The sequence below is a fragment of the Vanellus vanellus genome (assembly GCF_965231255.1).
Source record: "Vanellus vanellus genome assembly, chromosome: 2".
NCBI classification, from domain to species: domain Eukaryota; kingdom Metazoa; phylum Chordata; class Aves; order Charadriiformes; family Charadriidae; genus Vanellus; species Vanellus vanellus.
In genome coordinates, this window is record NC_138906.1 from 24,717,051 (window position 1) to 24,736,168 (window position 19,118).

General features: G+C 39.1%; 1 protein-coding gene across 1 annotated transcript in view; it reads left to right on the top strand.

Annotated features, from left to right (window-relative positions):
• Positions 1-19,118, top strand: part of ADAM22 (ADAM metallopeptidase domain 22) — a gene marked incomplete at both ends in the record, with an annotated part of 136,513 nt that overhangs the window by 16,497 nt on the left and 100,898 nt on the right. The window contains one exon of the mRNA XM_082479785.1: positions 1,718-1,794. Coding sequence (XP_082335911.1) covers positions 1,718-1,794 — 77 coding nt within the window. The remainder of the gene's footprint in view (positions 1-1,717; positions 1,795-19,118) is intronic.

The following is a 19,118-nucleotide window of genomic DNA, read 5'->3' on the forward strand; positions in this document are numbered from 1 at the left end:
TCATTCAAGAAATTACAAGAACCACTTAGTGAAGACCTGTAACCTGGGTTACAAAGCAGGTTAGATATAATGGGGATAGCTGAAAGCATATCCGACTGTGAACTGAATCTACTCAGGGGCCTTCTGAGCAGCTTTCCAGTTAATACTGCATCTTTCTAAACAGAAATTTAAATATCTGGAATTTCTCATCATGCAATTTTGCGTGCACATTCACTGCAGGGGCACAGCTAGGCATTTTTATAGAGGGCGCTCAGCCTCAGCATCCTCTAATAAGTGAAACTGTCTTAATTTTTTTTTTTTTTTTTTAAGGAATCAACTGTTTGTAAATATATATTCATGGTTGTTGTTGTTTTTTATTTAATTTATTATTACTCATGCTTATATATGTAGACATTAAAAAACATACATTCTGTTGTAGGGCAACTAAAAAATGTAATAAACAAAAAAGTCATGGTTCCCTCAACTTCCCGTTTCTTTGTTGCTGTTCTTTTCCAGGGAAACTGGTATTCTCAGCTCTTCTGGATTTAATGCCTGTTGAAAGCCTGCCAGTAGTTTTATAGAGAGTGATTTTGATGATTCACATTATCCCATCCTGTCCTGTGTTTCCCAGAGTTTTCAATAAATCATTTGTTACAGTTGTACTATCCTGTATTGTATTTATTTAGAGAAGTGTAGTTTAGAGTTCTAAGTGGTCCTTCAGTGTTTCTTCTTAGATTCCTCTGTCTACATGCTTCAAATCTTAATGTGCAGATTTCAATGGAAAGAAAATAAGAACAAAGTTGAAACTGCTCCAAAATGTCTGAAAGTAGCTTTTCCTATTAATTAGTTAAATAACATGGCTGTTCCGTTTCTTGGGAGTTTTCAGGTCTAGAAACAACTGTTGTGTTTCCATTGGATAGCTGAATATTTTCTTCCACTACTACTAGAATAAATGTTCTATTTTTGGCAGATCGAGAGTTACAAAGTATTCCCATTTTTGTTCTCTGTAGGCCAGAATGAAAGCAATTAATTCAGGGAAAATATATAGCAAGGAGAGAAAGGAAGAGAGAGAGAAAGTAAGAAATAAATGTTTCTCAGCACCCATTTTTCCTTGGTTTAGTGACTGCTCGGGGGTTGGAGTTTTTGGGAGCCTTTTGGAGGAGATGGATTACAGGGTGGCGAGTCAGAGCTTTACAAAAAATGCAGCTAATCAGATTTTAGCCCATTGCTGTCACCTCACTATATAGGCTTAAATGAGAATCTGTCTGAATGAAGAGTTTCTTTCAGGTAATGTCGGTGAGATTTGTGCGTGTATCCCCGTCTGACCAAGCCAGTAATGTCTCAGCTGGTCTCCACCGGTCTGTCGCCAGAGTCAGGTTAAGGAACGAGTAACACATCAGGCAGGGGAAGACTTCCACTTCCCTTTGCTCAGGGCTTTGCCCAGGATGGAAGTTCAGACAGAAGAGCCATTTCCTACGGTGTGGATGGGTTAAGATGGGGGGTTCCTAAGGCAGAGCCTCCCAGTCACGGGTTGGGTTGTTGGGAACGCTTGAATAGGCCTCGTAGATTCAGAAAACAGATCTTTTATTCATTATCATAGACTGCTTTGCCCGTTTCAATGCAATTTTATTTGGTTAATGGCATACTGTTACTTCGTAAGCATATTTCTGCATTCACAAACCTGTAGGATATGTTTTGTTGTGGCTGAATGCTAATTCCAGTCTTTTCAATATTTCAGTCTACCCACATCGCTCGAGCCAGCTTCCAGGTTGATGCTTTTGGATCATCTTTCATCCTAGATGTGACGCTGAACCAGTAAGTAATGACTATATTTTACCCTATGTTTGTTCAAGACCCGGTGCCAGCGAAATGTCATTTTTCAATGGAGGTTTTAGAGGTTGTGTTATAGCACAAATGCTGTTTCTAGGTATTGAGTTCGTCTGTAGTAGTATATTTTAAGTTCTTTTGTTATTTTCTGAAGTACCATTGTAGGCTTTGATAGTCCCATTGTTACTACTTAGTAGCTATTGCAGTGTAACTAACGTTTTAGTATTATAATTTCATTTGCCATCTTTCAGTTTACCATAAAGGCAAATTACTGTACTCAGGCAGAGCCTCCCAGGATATGAAAAGATGGAGTTGCTGAAAACTGGTAGCTGTTAGCGTTTTAATAACCAAGTGTAAAGTGCTGGAGATACAGCAATTGCACTACAGCTAATCCTCAAAAAATGAATGAGATGGATAGTTGGGAATGAAGTTTCTCTGGCTGTGTTTACAGTCTTTTGGGAAAAGAGAAGCATCATAAGGCAGTGGCACATTGTGAACTTCGGTTTATGAAGAATGATTGAACAATGGTAAACTTTAAGTGAAATCTGGTATGTAATTCAGTAATGAGTTTTTGAAGTAGCCTTTTGGCACAGCTGTTTTAAAATAGGAGTTGCTTTGCTTTTCTGCTCTGAAGTGAAAAGAGAATAAATAGTATAGTAAATAGAAATGCTTTGTCAAGTAATTAATCTCCTAATAATTGAACACAATGTTGTGTGGTTCAGTGTAAGAGTTTGTGCTCAATTGCTACAAGTTTTTCTGCTATAAAGATGAACCAACCATTCAGGTTGCAATGGGAGCCACTGAAATTTCAGTTTTTTTCACTGGCAATGTCTTTATGTGCGCTGACATAAGTTAAAAACCACGTGTGAATCCTTGCTGGTTACAGATGGCAGAGACACTGTGCTGCTGGAAGGTGAGGGAAAGACGTGCTTTAGAAGTATGTTTTTGTAACAAATACATTTTAAAAGAATTCTCGAGGAAGAATTTCCCGCTGAAAAGCACCAAGTCTACAACGTTGAAGTGTTAGTTGGAAATAGGAGTTTTGTATACATATTTATACCTTACTGAGAGTAGGCTGCAGAAATCTGGTTTTCTTTTGGGTGGCAGATTAATGGTGTGGTCATAGTTTCTGAGAGGTCAGGATTTACCTTGCAGCATGAATTTCAGGTAATCTTAATAAAAGTAAACACAATTACTAATGGTATATGAAGAGACAAGTTAAGGACATGAGTTTATGAACTGCAGCGGTACTCTGTGGGTGGATTTTTTGTTTACGCACATGTACATGTGCACATAAACGCACACAAACACGTATACTTAAAATTTGATTTGAGCTGGATCCTATTTTTATGTCATTCTTTTGTTGTCTTTAATTATATTAGACCAGTATTTGTATGAGTAACAGTGGCAAAATGTGGGCTTATTGTTCTTAAGAGTGTCAGAATCCAATATGAACTTTTCCTAAGGAGCTATGCTTTTTATAATGTGAAAAAAGTCCTGTCACAAATTGTGCAAAATGAAAACAAGAAGGCTGAAAGGAAAGATGTTTGGCTTCTATCATGATATTTAAATCAACGTTTAAACTGCTTCTGAAATAGCATTTGCAGATCATCAAATAAAAAGAGGGCCAAGTGTACCGGAGCAACATTTAAAATGTATTCTTAATTATCATTCCTATGAACAAATATGTTCTATTCAGAAGGCTGTAGATATTATTCTTCTCTTGCAATTCTTACTCTCCATATTATATATTCTATATGTATTTTCTGAGGGTCCTGAGAGAAAAGCATGGATTTTTTTTTTGAGGATTGGTTTGCAAATTTGGCCCACGGTAGCCTTATAATTGAAGAGTAGTTGAATGCTTGAAAGGAGCAAAGTTCAAGGTTTCAGTTTTCCTCTGGAAAAAATATCAGCTTACTATTTATAACTGAAACTCTGCTAATATCAGAAGCATGTTGAAGCAGGCCTCTCTGGTAAAATTAAGTTTTATGCATAATATACATTTGAGGAATGTTAACGGAAGTATGGGGGACAGAGAAGGGGAAAAAATAATTTAAAATACATAGGTTGTCAGAAAGGAGAGATGCTCCCTGCCTTTGTCAGTCTCCTTACTTGCAGTCTCCCTGTTGTTCAGACGTTGGTGTGTATGACTCGTATATCTGAGCATCATCTCTAGTTACAGTGTCAGTGCTGGACAGTCACAGAGAAAATGTTCATTCTTCCATATAGTTCCCCAATTTATGGAGGAGGAAAAAAAAATTAAAATTATAGTAGCAGAGTGCTTTAAAAACATCAGAAACTAAAATATACCCCTGCTCCCTGATGTCTGTCTGCAACTAGATTTTCTTTGTTTGCTGCTTTCTTTGTGGGCAGTATTTTCTCTATCTTCAAATCCATCTTTTTATCTGACAATCGGTTTCTCTGTTTCCTCCGCTGTATTTGCCTGTGCTTTGTGTTCCACATTCCCCTGTTATGTATCCTTTTGTATTTCATATTCTGTTGTGTTTGTATGTTTTCCATCTCTGTTCTTACTCAGTTCTCTGGAGAGTCACACGTTTCTTTCTCTTCTTTTTTCCATCAGGAATGATTGTCCCCTCTGCCATTGTCGTAGGTACCACACAACTTTCTAGTTTTTCTTGCAACGTTTTTCTTGACAACTTTTTGTACGCTGACAGTTGAGGCAGACAGAAATGTTTATGGTCTCCTTGTCTCTCTTCTCCCATTGCCTGATAACCTCTGTTTTATCTCTTCACCTCATCAAAGGAGATGCCACTAGAGATGCTACTATTGAATCTTGGTGTTAGTTGAATCAACTTTCCTCTCCTAGTCCCTTCCTCTGCCTCCTCTCACAACAGTGGCCTGTCACCAAAGGCTGATCTCTGCCATGAAACAAGCTGGGAAGATGCAGGAAGTCGGCAGGGAAATCGAAAAGCAGAGCTTACGCTGACGTTTCACACGTGTGGAAGACTGAGGCCCAGGGTGTGATGTTCTGCCAGTCCTGGATGCAAGTGCGAGGAAGGAAAAATAATTGTCTAGGTGGCATTTCAGTGTGGCAGTTTAATACTGAAATCTGCATGCTTTCTTCTTGCTCGTTTTGGATCCCAACCAGTTTTGAATATGATGTTCATATTAAATGCAGATGTGAGATATGCTGAAACATCACCTTGAATGATAATAAAAAAACACTGATAAAAAGCTGATATAATTACAATGTGGTTTCCTTTTTTTCACCAGTGGTATTTTCTCCACATCACCATTCTTTCTCTTCCTTTTTTCCCCCGAGTTGCCATAGTGTCTTTACAATGAGCTTTTTTTAAGATACAGTATTTCTTTTTAAACTTTTTTTTTCCTCTTCAACTGGCTGAAGTACATTTACAAAGGAGCTTTCAGATCGAATCAGCTGTATTTTTAAAAGGTTCAATCCCTTAGGCAAAGGTTAGGGGTGCATTAGTTGCATCGGTGTGTTTATGAATCCATTGCCTCGGTATCCTTATGCGTTCAGAAGTACATCTAATGGAGCTGTTTTCTGTGGCTGTCTTCGTTAACGTCGCCTTCAGCATTAGCAAACCTGGGGCCTGATGGCTGGGCCGTGCAGGCGGGTGCTGCTTGCAGCCTTCCCTCCTTCGGCACGCGTTCAGCTCCGGCCATCAACGCAGAACCGTGCAGCAGTTGCATAGCAATTAAGTGCGCTTGCTTATTTATTTTTTAATTCCTTCCCTGTGAAGTTTTTAGTATTGTGATGGCATCTGTGGCTCAGCAAATGGCTATTTCTTTTTTTCAGGCAGAATATTTCTTCTTAAATGTAGCCACGTGACCATTTACACTCTCATCTTGGGTTGTAATTACGCGATTAAACAGCAGAGCTCAGCAGGGAATGGGACATGTTTCTGAAAGCCTCTTTGAGGCCCTTTTGGTTCTGTGGACCATGTGGATCTGTCTGAGGGGACTTGGGCCAGGTCGTCTTCATCTGTATGTGAAGCAGCAGAGACCTAACGGCATAATGGCCCAAAGCAAGCTGTGATCACGGGCTTGGATTGGGAAAGAGCAGGCTGCAAGGTAGTTAATCGGAAAAACTGCACTATCTATGCTTGTCTGGAGTGTGGACAGGCCCTGGCATGGGGTGGCCACCCCAGGTTCACTTCATGGTAGCCATGACATGCAAGAAAGGTGATCAAGATGCTTCCTAGCCACAGCATCATCCTTCATATGAGGGCTCTGGTGTCTGTTGTCATGGATACCAGCAGACAGCCTTTCTTGAGCCTGAGTCTGAATTGTGGTCACTTCTGAGGTGCAGTGTGGACACCAGGTGCCCTGCTGAGGAGACTCTTGGCCTTGAGAAAGCTCCCTGGAGCATCTGGCCACCTGTGCGTGCCCTGGCTCCTCGGGTTGTAACAAGAAGAGCCCTCCCCAACCATGGCTTTTTTTTGTGAGAGTGAACACATTGGTAGCCTGAGATCCTCAAGTTTGTGGTGATGGGGAAGTGTTCTGGAGTGTCACAGGCATAAATAAGGATTTCAAACTTATATTCAGCATTTCAGGACTGGTCTGTCCTTCCTGGTGATGCTCAGTCACTAGGATGGAGCATAATCGCCACCTGCTTTCTCTTCTTGCAACACAAATTTAATTCCTCTGGTCCATGTGTTAGTGGAAAATAATCTATAAAGAACTAGTAGGCCGGGCAAGATGTGCTCAGAAACCCTACCCTGTTAGGAAGCTCACACATCTTCTGTTCCTGTCAAGCGCCTGACCATGTCCCAGAGGAGTACGCACACTGTATATAAATCTATGGTCATGATGATCAACAACATTCAGAAGGCTGAAAGATTTAAAATGAGGCAATTTTTATAAACTCTGCAATCACTCGATTCTCTATGTGGAAAATAAATGCCCTTTCTCTTAGTTTATCAAAAGGTAGGCAAAACCAAAGAAGCTTCTTTAGAAAATATTGATGGGTATTTTGTATATTCCACTCTTAATTTAAATTATTTCTGGTTAGCGATGTGGGAAGGTTCCTGGCACTTCAGGAATTAATTATTTTGGCTTGCCACTGAATGGTTTCTGCAGCTTTTGCTGAGGAGGATACAGACATTCCTCATGCCTTGTGGGAAAGTTTATTAGGAATTTCTTCTAACTAGAGTTTTGCAAACCTTACAAAATCAGATCGTAAACTTCATCAAAAAATCCTGAAAACAGAAGCAAAATAAAAAGCAGCTTGACAGACAAGTGCCAGCTTTTTCATGAGACAAACTGCTGAAACCTTGCCTGTAATTTCTCTTGGCAAATGGTCTCCAACACTAATATCAATGTGTCATGTAAGCTGTAAATGAAAAACATATTCCTAAATTTGCTCTAAATGGTAAACATTTGGCTGTGGGAAATTCAAAAGGGTTAGCTTCCTGACGTGGTTTAAAAAAATGCAGTTACACCATTTCTGACTGTTATAATTTCTGGTACATCTTTCTTCTGCGTTGCCCCTGTGAGTCTCGCTCTCCTCCTGGTCACCCGCAGGATGGATGTGTGGTTGAAGGGCTCCATGTGATGTGACGTGACCTGCTGGGTTGTGCTGCCGGGTGCGAGAGGACCCGTGTGCCATTCCTGCTTTAAAAGTACTCCGTGCTTTATGATCTCAGTTACCCTTGTAATGACTCCTGTAACTGTTTGGGTAACTGCGTCTGGTAAGTGATGGTCAGATCGAACCTGAGGAGGAGCAGCCCTTCCTTTAAGCTGTTTTGGGGTTTCCCTAAAGTTCAGCTCAATCCCTTATTCGTTATTTTAATGACTGCCTTGGCTGCACACAGTCCCAATTGTTCTTAGTAGCAACTGGAATTTATTGGGATCAAGGGAATTCAAGCTCTGTTCACTTTTCTAATTCATGCCCTGTGCATGCAGGCTGGGGAGCCCCGCTTGGGTACAGTCACATTTTGGTAATTGATTCTTACTTAAAATAATGCCTTTTTTTTTTTTTTTTTTTTTTTTTTTTACCATATGAGAATGCTCTGAAAAATTAATTGCAATATTTAGTACCAATTTACAGGTAGCACGATATAGACTGGGTTCAGGTCTTCTGGATGAGGTACTGAATCATGTTCTATAGTATTTTTGAATTATTTGTTAAGTGATCATTATCATGTGCTCTGTGATCAGAACCCCAGCTGACCCAACACGGTTGTTCTGCACAACCCCATTTTGCAAAGTCATTCTTTCCCCCTCCCAGTCTGTGATGGAAAAATTAGTATGGTCATAATTGCAAACCAGACTTAAGAAACACTTTCTCCCTGATACTGTCGCTTAATTTCAGAGGTTGATTTTGTTTTCTGGGAGGCAATTATTCCGTGCCTCCATTTGTGTTTGCATGCTTTGCTAACACATATTTTGTACAAACTGTTTTTTGAAAGGCTTATAGCTTTTTTTTATCTTTAATGAAAAATGTCAGTTCTGCAGAGATTTCTGCCAACTAATTCTGTTTGGGCTAAAAGAAAAAGAAAAGTAAAAAAAGAATTCAAGGTTTTACTAGTGTATCACTAAACATATCCTGAGGCCAGGGAGAATGCCTGGGATTATGCAGTTAGACTTGTGTAGCATCACCACTAAGGGTTCCTGCCTTTTATGTTTTCGGGCTTTTTTTTTTTCATTTTTTTTTGTTGAAGTATGAGAATGAAGAATTTGCCATAATATGAATTGTTTGAATAGTTAAATACCCTCAATGATAAAAGTTTGAGCATTAGTTTTAGACTGAAAAAGCTCTGTAGCATTGAGTTTTCCTCCCACCTTGGCATGTATAGTATATCAGCCTTTTTGTTATATGAAAGAGGCTGAGCTCCTGGATCTTTGATAAAATGGCATCTTTTAAGTCCTTTAATAATTTCCGTGCCTTTTCGCTGACCTCCCCAGTTTGTCAGTATCTTTGCTGAATTGCAGACTAAGTACTGCATTTTGGCAGTGTCACCTATACAGGTAGCACAACTTTCCCATTTCTAATTGATATAACTCTTTATGTAGTTCCAAAGATTTTCCCAAGATTTTCTTTCTTTTTTCTTTTTCCTTTTTTTCCCTTTTATTTTTTTAAAATTTCCTTCTTCCAAACTTAGAATTGACTGTTTAGTAAATATGAACTATGTTCTTTGACCTTATTATATTGTCACAATTACTATTATTGAATTTGTAATCCTGTACAAGAGAAATACTGTGTTACTTTGACAAGAAAAATTTTCCATAAACCTATGTTGATTATCAGTAAGTTTATTGCCTCCTTTAATTTGTTTTGTGTAATGTTCCGTTATGCTTAAGACCTTTTTTGGAAAGGGTAAATTGCTTTTGATAACTCCATTACATTTTATTTTTTAATGTTATATTTAGCTTTAGGTTAACAAATTTCTGTTACTATTATTCCTCTATTATTGTCTATAGATTTTTTTTTTTTGTTGTTGATTTAGGATCAGCTACTGGTAAAGGCTGTTGAAATCAAAAGAAGTTTGCTACTGACTTCAGTTGTGTGGGGTTACAGAAAGTTTAAGTGATGTCTATGAAATGCTTGCAAGTGATTAATTGGCATTCTGCTTAAAATGAGAACAAAATAAGGTAGTTGGTTTCATTCATCTATTATTTCCAAGTGTGTCACTGTAAGGTAGTTCTAATCACCTGCGAGAGAATTACCCTGATGTTTCCAAAACACCACTTGAAGCTCAGTGGTTTGTGACTTCTAAGAAAAATAGCATTTGAAAACATTTATATGTGTGTACAAAATCTGTTCATCCCCTCATAAGATACTTTCCTAGCTCATTAAAAATGTTTCTGAAAATGTCAGTCCTTTGTTTTCCTCTCAATGGATGTGATAAAGAATATTTGACTGCTTTTAGGTAATTGCATTCATTGGAAGCAATATTTATTGGTTTATAGTACAGTAATTAAAACATATGGGATTATCAGCACTGAGTAAATTGCCTTTCCATGGTCTGATTTTTTTTTTTTGACGCAAAAATAATTATAGAAAATGTATGACTGTGTATTTGTGAGTGTGTGTGTGTAGGAAGAAAATGATCAATTATTCTGGAGAGATACTATAATTCTATTACTACAGTGTTTTTCTTTCTTGATGTTACTCCTTAGATTACCGGATCACTTAGGAGCTATGTGTCTTACACACATGTATTCAGAAATACCTCATAAGTACAGATCGATCATGTGCTATATTTAGCATCTTCCTTAAAGTAAAATGGCTTTAACTAGGGAAAGAATCAAATTGCTTAACATGTTTCAGTGCCTATGAATCTTCCAAGTGGCAGTAACTTTAACAATCAAATGACCTCTAGCCATTATGAAAGATTTAAAAAGAAAAATTAATTGTATTTTTGATTTAGCCTCTACAAAGTGTCTGTGGTCGTCAAAGTGTAATTTCTGGATTTACTGTTTAAATGGAATTATATCCTCGTACGCTAACATTAGTCTGGGAACCAGTTTTTACTTGAATGTTTGGATTGTATATACATTACTGCCACTTCTGTAAATAACACAGAACAAACCATTGACCTCTCCAACTATTTCTGTATTTGGTTATGGCTTAACAGCTAGAATAGGATTTATGTTTACAAAAGCAAGCAACAGCCATACAAGTTGGTCTTATAGAAGCGATCATCTTTTCCTGGTTACTTTCTGTCACCTAGATTCTCAGACCCCTGTGGCTACTGCCCTATGAAGTATAAATACTGGTCAGAGAAAGACACGTGAGGAGGGTAGTAAACAGGAAAATGCACCAACTGGAATGTGAATAGCAGGTATTTTCTATGCTGGCGTTTGTAGGGCATCTCCTCCATGTGTCAGCAGCCTTCCTGCTGATGCGGTTCCCTTCGTACGCTTCTCTCTGTGTTGTCCAGCCGCTCTGCTCTGTTTTTTACTTTCTCCTTGAGAACTTTGGCATCATGACTGTCTGAATGTGTGCATTAAAAATAGCACTTAGAGGAACAGAGGCAGTGCTGCGGGCCTTTTAGCTTGGGGCTCAAATACGTTCCTCAGCTAAGCGGTGAAATGAATTGGAATCCCCTTCTCTAGACAAGGAGTCAAGTGATGCATGGAGCTAGGAATGAAGATATGGAGAATGAAAATAGTAGAAATTACTAGGCTTTCTGGGGGGAATCGGAGGACCTAATGGATGGCTGAATAACCATCAGTGTACAAACTCACGGTCTTGAGTTACCCAAGGTCTTTACATGGGGAATAGGTTATTCAACCCTCTTCTACTCAAGATCGTGGTTCTACTTAAGAAATGTGGTTTTAATCCAGAGACTGAATCAACAGACAGTATTAAAATAATATGTTGTTAACATATGGAACATTTTACCCGGCAAATAACAGTGCTGGACTTGTGCACACAAACTCTGTTGTATCAAAGCAATGGACTCGTTTGCTTTCTTTGCAGTATCTATTACAGAGATAAGGTGCTACCTATGAAGCCTACGGCCATTTGTTTCTGTGGTTGTGTGAGATTTGTGTAGCATTTTTTAATGTGTTGTACTAGTAAAATTCAAAACGGGTGTGCTCACTTTTCCTCGCTCGGCGGCTGGAAACAGGCTTTTTTCAACAGACTTTCTGTGTGGTGTGTAATCTTTAATGTCATTGTTTTCATTTGGTTGGGACCTGCTGGTGGGTACAACCTCATTTACAGACAGTTGTGTCATCTTGTGCAGAAAGTTTGTTTCCTTGAAGAAAACCACAAGCAAATCAAATTCTGTGCTTTCCTTTGAAAGGCTTCACACACGTTGCTCCAATTCTCTTCCTGGCTGTATTAGCGTGAGAAGCGCATCTGGCGCAATGACCCCTCCCTATGGGGAGACTTCTTTCCTCTTCCAAACCACACGCAAAAATCAGGTTTCCAAATCCTGGAGCACCAATTAGCAAATCTGATAGGAAACTACTGATCCTGCCTGTGGTCCTCTTTCGCTTTTGTCAGGGGTGCTGTGACCAAGGCAGCCAGATGTGCCACTCACCCATTGGGGTTTGTGTCCTGTCCCGTGGGTACCACAGCATCCCATGGTACCCCGGGCTGAGTCAGGCTCGTTACCTTTTCTCAGAGGTGCCTCCAGTGGAGGATGTTTTTGAATTGTAGACAGGCATGTTAAAAGATTTTTGATAGACAAATGTCCTACAGGTAAAGCTTTCACTTGTGTATAACCCACAGATACTCTTAGTCTGTTGACGTACTGTAGGTCAGGGTCGGCTTGGCTATAACCTGATCCTCTCTCAATTCAAACAGCTGGACTCTTTTAATAATTTCCAGGCCTTTGGACTTAACAGTTTGTGATTCAGTGTTACTGTGATGCTTCTGTAATGCCCCATCTAATTGCCTGTTTTTTTTTTTTTTTTTTCAATTATATGATAATCAAATTTTCCTTTTAAATAATCTTCTGATTTGAACAGAACTCAGTATGTCTCTAAAATTCTTCAAATACCTAATTGCTTCCTATTTAGTTTTATTTCTTTACTGTCCAAGTTCCATTAAGAAGTAGTAGTAGATGAATCAAGCAATGAAAGATACCGTATTTATACTGTTCATCAAATAGGGCATTAAAATCTGTATTTTATGGAAATATGGAACAATTTCCTTGCATGAATATATTAAGAAGTTGTTTAATGAAATGTACCATCGGATAATCCCAACGGAAACACTGAGCCGTGTTTTATGGTACATTATTGAAACGAACTATTTTTCTTTTTTAATCCTTTTTCTGTTTCTTTTCATGTGTTTTAACCAAGAAGTATGGAATCTGCTTGCATTACCATAAAATGCAAATAAATTCATGTGAGCCAGAAAAGATCCCTTTGTCAATTGACTGAAGGACTTGTATGATAATAGTTCTATTTCTTTAAAAAAATAAATGACAAAGCGATGTTAGAGAGTATTTATCATGTGTCCTCATTCTGTTCCATTTACTTTATTTCCACCATCCCAAAGGAAATAAAATGCTGTCATTTGGTGTGATACACAGTGAGATGAAGGAGAAGAATCATCGTGTACTTTTATTAAAGATGACCTGCAAAGAGATATTTCTTCTAAATTGGTCTTCTGCTCTTTTTTGAGATGTAAAAGGTCAATTGAAAAAAAAATTTTTTTTTTTGCTCTTGATCTTTCTTCCCTCCTTTTCCCAAAGAAATAAAACCACTTAAAATCCAGCTTTTTAATAGCCAAATTTGTTTTTGTACACCCTTGTTTACCTCATACCAGATCTTGTTCTTGCCGAAGAATCTATGGGGGAGGGTATAAATGTACAGGAAGAGTTAGTTACAAATGTACAGGATGTACTCATCCCCTAAAGTAAAACCCCTCCTGACGACATATTGAAGATTGGCCTAAATATCAAAGATGTGAGATTTGCTTCAGAAGAACAAAACGAAAGCATTTGTGTCCAAAGGGCGTGACAGATTTTTAAGCCCTTGGTTGCGTGTTATCATATATACCGTAGTGACAGTTCTGAGACTCTAAATCATTGTAGAGATTACTTAATGCATCATTTTAAAAGAAAAAAAAAATCACCCTGTCTTTTTGAAGATTGTGAATTTTTGCTGTCTTTTGGTTCTGCCAAAGCCAGCCATCCAAAAAAGCACATCTTCAAGATTTTTCCCTTTACAAAGCAGTTCAGTTAGAGCAAAATTGTGCCTTTTCTCACTGTAAATGTGGTACTCGTTGTGGCACCCATTCAACCTTCCTTTCAAAGAGACAGCCTTGGTGGCAACGAAAATTATAATTGTCTCTTTGCTTATTATTGCTCTTATAATGAATCACACTTTCCGTTTGGTCTGTCAGATTTTGGTCGTAGTCAATAAAGTTATGCTGAGAGAAAAGGAGAAAAAATGAGCTTGACGTAATGTTTCTATAATGGAGTTACACATGGTTTCAGAGCAAAGTAGTAAGGAAATTCAGATGTATCTCTGCTTTCTAAAGGGATGCTATTTCTAAATATCAGTGAAGGGATAAAAAGCTTTTTGTTATGTTGCCATGTGTTTTAGCATCACCTCTGTTTTTACTTAATTATAAGAAGCAAAGGAATTCTCCCAATGACTTTAGAGACAGCAATCCATCCAAAGGCGTCAGCTTCTCAATGCATTTCTGCCTGTGCCAAGTGGCCAATTTGATCACAGAGGAAAATTCCTAGAAATTAGCCAAGGAATAAATTCGGTTTATTGTGTTCACTCTGGTAAGTTGCTCATCAGTAAGTGGAAATCGCGAAATGTGAAGCTGCAGAGAAGCAGCAAGATCAAGCTGAATATGATACTGTAAAGAAGCTGCCAAGTCTAGCTAAAGAGATTAATACAAATACATTTCCAGTGTTAATGAAAAACGGTGGCTGGAGCTTTTCATTTATATATGCACAGCCTTTGCTTTGGTCCAAAGTTAGAGGGTTTCTTTTGTCTTTTCTTTTTTGCAAGAATTGTTAAATCTTACACTACAATGTATTTTCTGGGTGAGCTTGCTGATCTTTAGCCTATACTTATCCATAATCATTCTTTGATCTTAATTTCTTGTTTGGTATAAGAGGCTGTATTTCTCTTTGGTGGTTTGCCAGAACATCACTGCTAATGGATTTCTGGTGTGCTAGAGATTGTACAATAGGAACAGATATAATAATGCTCTGATGGCCTGCAAATATGTGATGTGTTGCCACTGGAATTAGGCAGCTACGCTGTACTCATGCTTTGCTCTTCCCTTTGCCTGTCTCCTTAAATAGATGGTGAGAATTCAAGAGACGCAATTATCACTTCTTGAATGCCTTTATTTTCCGTATTCGGTGGTATGACTGGAATAATTTTGCAGTTGTGGGAATCTGAAAGACTAGGAGCTGATACCAATGAATTTCTGCCATTCCCTAGATGGCCAGGTTCTTGCGTGTATTTTTATGGATTTTGAGCTATGAAGGTCATTTGAGTTCACCTTCAGTTCAGTTCTACTCCATCTGGACAGCACAAATGAAGCACTTAGGGCCAAGCGTACAGGTTTGCGGGCTGATGCTATTTCTGCCCTTCCCATCAAAGTCTGATTTAAGTTGGCCTGCTAAGGTTTTAACCACATTTCAATGTAGACCTTCAGATACCGAGTGTTGGATTTCACATGGCCAGTTGCTGCTTGTCACTAATAATTCCTGCTTCATTTATCCCACAGTCACAGCGGGTTGTTAAACCAGTATGAAAACTGGAATGTGACATGTGGGTTTACCTGAAGGACAAAAGATGAGCCTTTTCTTATGATTATGTTTCTGACAAGTGGTTGAACATCTCATGTTAAGGCCTCATGTGGTTTACCCCCAAAAGCTTGACAGGTGAAGCTACTGCTATCAGATTTCAAGGCCAGAGGACAGAAGAGGGTTGGTGGTAGATGTTTGAAAAGGAACAGGTGATGCTGAAGTGGGCAGAGGTGGTATCATTTTAATCTTTTGCAGTATTGATGCCAACAAAAATACGGTGAAGTAATAAAGTCTATCTTTTGGGTTTGGGACTGCATTATCTCAGTGCTCAGGCACTTACTGTGATCTTCCCACGGATCTGATCTTCCTGAGGGGCTGAAGTATTTTCCTGCAGACTGAATACAAATTGGTGCTCTGACGTATTCTTCTTCCCTACATGAGATGTGTTCAACCACTTCAACAATTTTTTTCTCTTTCTCAGTGATCTACAAATACTTTGATATTCCTCTTTGCTGGAGTGAGAATAGGAGAGCATGACCCATATCCATCCCTTTCTCCTGTGGAAGCAGGTAGGGTTGTCCCCACTGCCCAGCCTCTCCTCCCTGCAGAAGCAGATGTGCAGTTTGGCTAGAGAGAGCTGCCTTAGACCTCGGAGAGTTGTGAAGGGTACAGCAGCACACAACTAGTGCCCTGGAGACCTCCTTTGTACTGGCTCCCAGCGACTTCGGTATCATGTATGATGAGAATTGAGATATTGCCTGTAACAATGGTGGGAACAGGGGGAGGAAAGTGAAGAAGTGTAACTTTATTTAGTCTTTGGAATTGCTTAATCTTTCTGGGATTTAAACTTTAAAATTTAATTTGCTTTTTCAGAACTTGTTTCAAGAAATCCTAGTTCTCTTGCAGGTACATACGAACATACAGCATAGAAGAATCTTATCTTTAATAACAAAGTTTCCGATAACCCAGTGTGTAATATCCCTGTGTCTGTGCAGCGCTGAATGCTGTGTGATAGGGCATGTGCTTTAAAACCAGATTTCACTGTGGCACTCTTGCATTTCTTCCCAAGTGACCTGTTAACTTTTCTAATGTGACTTTTTTTTCATTGTAAACTTACTCAGGCTCTTATGTCTGGGTGGACTTGTCGTTGAAATAGAGTAACCAGAGCTTGTCATTAACTGTTTGAAAAAAAATATCTTCTTTTCTTCCTTCCTTAAAGTCTCAGAAATATTCACTAAAACAAGGTTTTCATATAAGTACAAACAAGGGACGAAGCTTCACTGAATGTCTCCTTAAGCTGCTGTGCGAGTTAAATTTGAGTGATACCAAGCCCTTGCTGCTTCTGTTGTCTTGCTGAACTTTTTGCAGAAAATGATCTTCGATCAAACAAACAAACAAACAAAAAAAGGCAAAATTTAGATAGTCTATTGATATGTATTTATCTTTGAATTGTTGCGATAGCTTTCATGTTGGTCCATGCTGTAATGCCAATGGATTAGACCAGTACAGTTCAACTATTAGCTAAATATATAATTCAGTTGGAATACGCAGAGGCTGTCAGACAATCCAAAGAAACACATATTACCTGACATATGTATTATTTTTCACAAATAGCACAATGATTTCTAATAATAACTTTAGTAATTTCCTCTGAGCTTGTTTTTTTAATAGGCGTATGTGTACACACACACAAACAAGTGTGTATATATACATACACACACACGCATACACAGAGGGGTATTTCTGCCTTCCCTCTCTCTTTATAGCTAGGTCTGTATTTAAGACTTTAAGTAATTCTTGCATGGCTCTTCCTAATAGCACCACAGAAAGACCGTTGTTTACAATAGAATTGTCTAGACATTGTCTGGGTGTGCAGACAATAGAGCAATGTACGTAATGCAAATTCTGGACTTGGCCTCTCACGTGAGAGATGTACTTGAACACCTACCTACCTCCTACCAGGATTCTTTCAAATTCCCTGCTTTCCGTTTCTGTCTCGCCCTCCACCCCAAATGAGCCGATTGAGGCATAGCCTCATAGCAGATTGAGACAAGAGGCACTTTGGCACTTCAGAGGAGTGAGATCTTTCCTACTTTTATTTATTTTGCGGATAAATTCTAAAGGGTAGTTGCTTTTTTTGGAAGCAAATACTCTGCTCTTGTTTTGGTTTCGGTTCCTGCGCCTTGATAATCATGCAGATAGTTCCCGAGAGCAACTCACATATCTCATGAAATGAACATGAGAAAAACAAGGCAATTACTGCTTGATCCTTGCAAAGCCTGTCATAAGAAAGGATTTGGCTTTAACTGCATTGGTTTAGGGCAGTATGACTGAGATTTATTTTTTTTTTTTAAATTCTCTCTGCATCTCCTTCTGTCATGGAGAAATTAAAGCAGCAACATGCAGACAACACGCTGACACTTTACCTTGCCAGCAGGAATAAGAAAAGTGTTCAAGCTGACTTTCAATGGGGAAAAAATGTGGACATTTTCAATGTTTTTGTTCTACTGAAAGCAGCCTTAAAGTGTTTTCAGAATCGTCTGCAGGTCACTGTAAATCACTGTGGACGTAATTCCTTCACCTTGTGTTGCTGATAACACGTGTTTCTTCGTACTGTCACTGGTAGAAGGAAGACCACCATGGTGCTACCTAACTGATAGCGCGGACCCTGGGGGAATGGCTGGGGAATGAGCAAGTAGTGAGTTGTTCTCCACACTGTTGGCCCACTAGTCCTTCCATATTTCTAGGCAGAAATCTGCTTGTGAATTCAGATAGCTTAAAGGTGTATTAATACTCTTGTGTTGTGTCAGCTGTGTCACCCCAGCAGAAGAAGGAGGAGATGCTAACGGAATTGCACATGGGCTATGGCAAATTAAATTATGCTCCTGCGCTTGGACAACTGCTGCCTTTCAGTTCGGCTTTATCCAAACCTAATAGCTAGTTTTCAGTTATGCATTTCATATTTTCCCTATTTAGACTTGTGTATAGCATAAAATAAATGTTATATGTCAAATTTTGCCCTTGGATGAACATTAGTAGTTCTGGTTGACTTCAGAAAGAGCTGCAGGCAAACAGCCTAAAAAAAGAACTTGGCCTTGGATCTAAAATCCCTTTTGCTGCATCCTATATTCCAGAAATGTGTATCTCCTTGTTTTCCATTACCAGCATTGTTAACAAGTCTCTTTCAGTTGTCCTTGGAAAGCCAAACAGAAGGACCTAAATACTATATGGGAATAAGAGGCCAATGTTTGAGTACCTTTGAGATCCCAGACCCTGAGATCAGCTGCCACCTAAGCAAAGCATTTAGGGTTTTGTAAAGTGTTCGTGAACAATTAATACCCTACCCAGAGCAGAATGGGCTTAAACTGCTATAGATATGCTTACTGGGATAGTGTTGTATAATTTTTTAGCTGCATTTTTTCTGTGGTGTTAATGTATTGTAACTACGTAGTCACATTTTCCCTGGGGTTTCCAAACGTAGCTAACAACCTCTGCTGTGGATTATTGTTGTTACTTAAGGGAAGAGGCAGAATACCAAGATGGGGGAAGGCACCTCTCAGCTGTCAGCAGCTGAGCAGGCAGAGGAGCATGTCAGAAATCAAGAATCCTTTCCTCTCCTCTTCAAGCATATGGCAACCAAATCTTCCAATTCACTTCCAATACAAAGGAGCCGTGAGACAAAGGAACTTAAATTGCCAGTCAAAGAGTACATCAGAGGAGGGAATGATCAATATACAGAGAAGCCACCTCGAGAAGCTAAAAGGCTGAAGCTGCATTAGGTATTTCCCAACAGATACTGATAATAAGCTCCATCCCTGGAGGTGTTCAAGGCCAGGCTGGATGGGGCTTTGAGCAACCTGGTCTAGTGGGAGGTGTCCCTGCCCATGGCAGGGGGGGTTGGAACTAGATGGTCTTCGAGGTCCCTTCCAACCTAAACCATTCTGTGATTCTATTCTATGATTCTATGATAATTGTATGCTGTTGTAAATGGGTAAAGCAGGATTGCCTGCTTGCTGGTAAACTGGGAGCACTGCTGTCAGTAAATTGAAGCTGCAGTAAGACGCGTTCTGTGTTTCTGCAAGTTTCCCAGTTTAATGGAAAGGAGAATTCACAGTACCTGGTGTGGGGCTTGCACCAAATTTG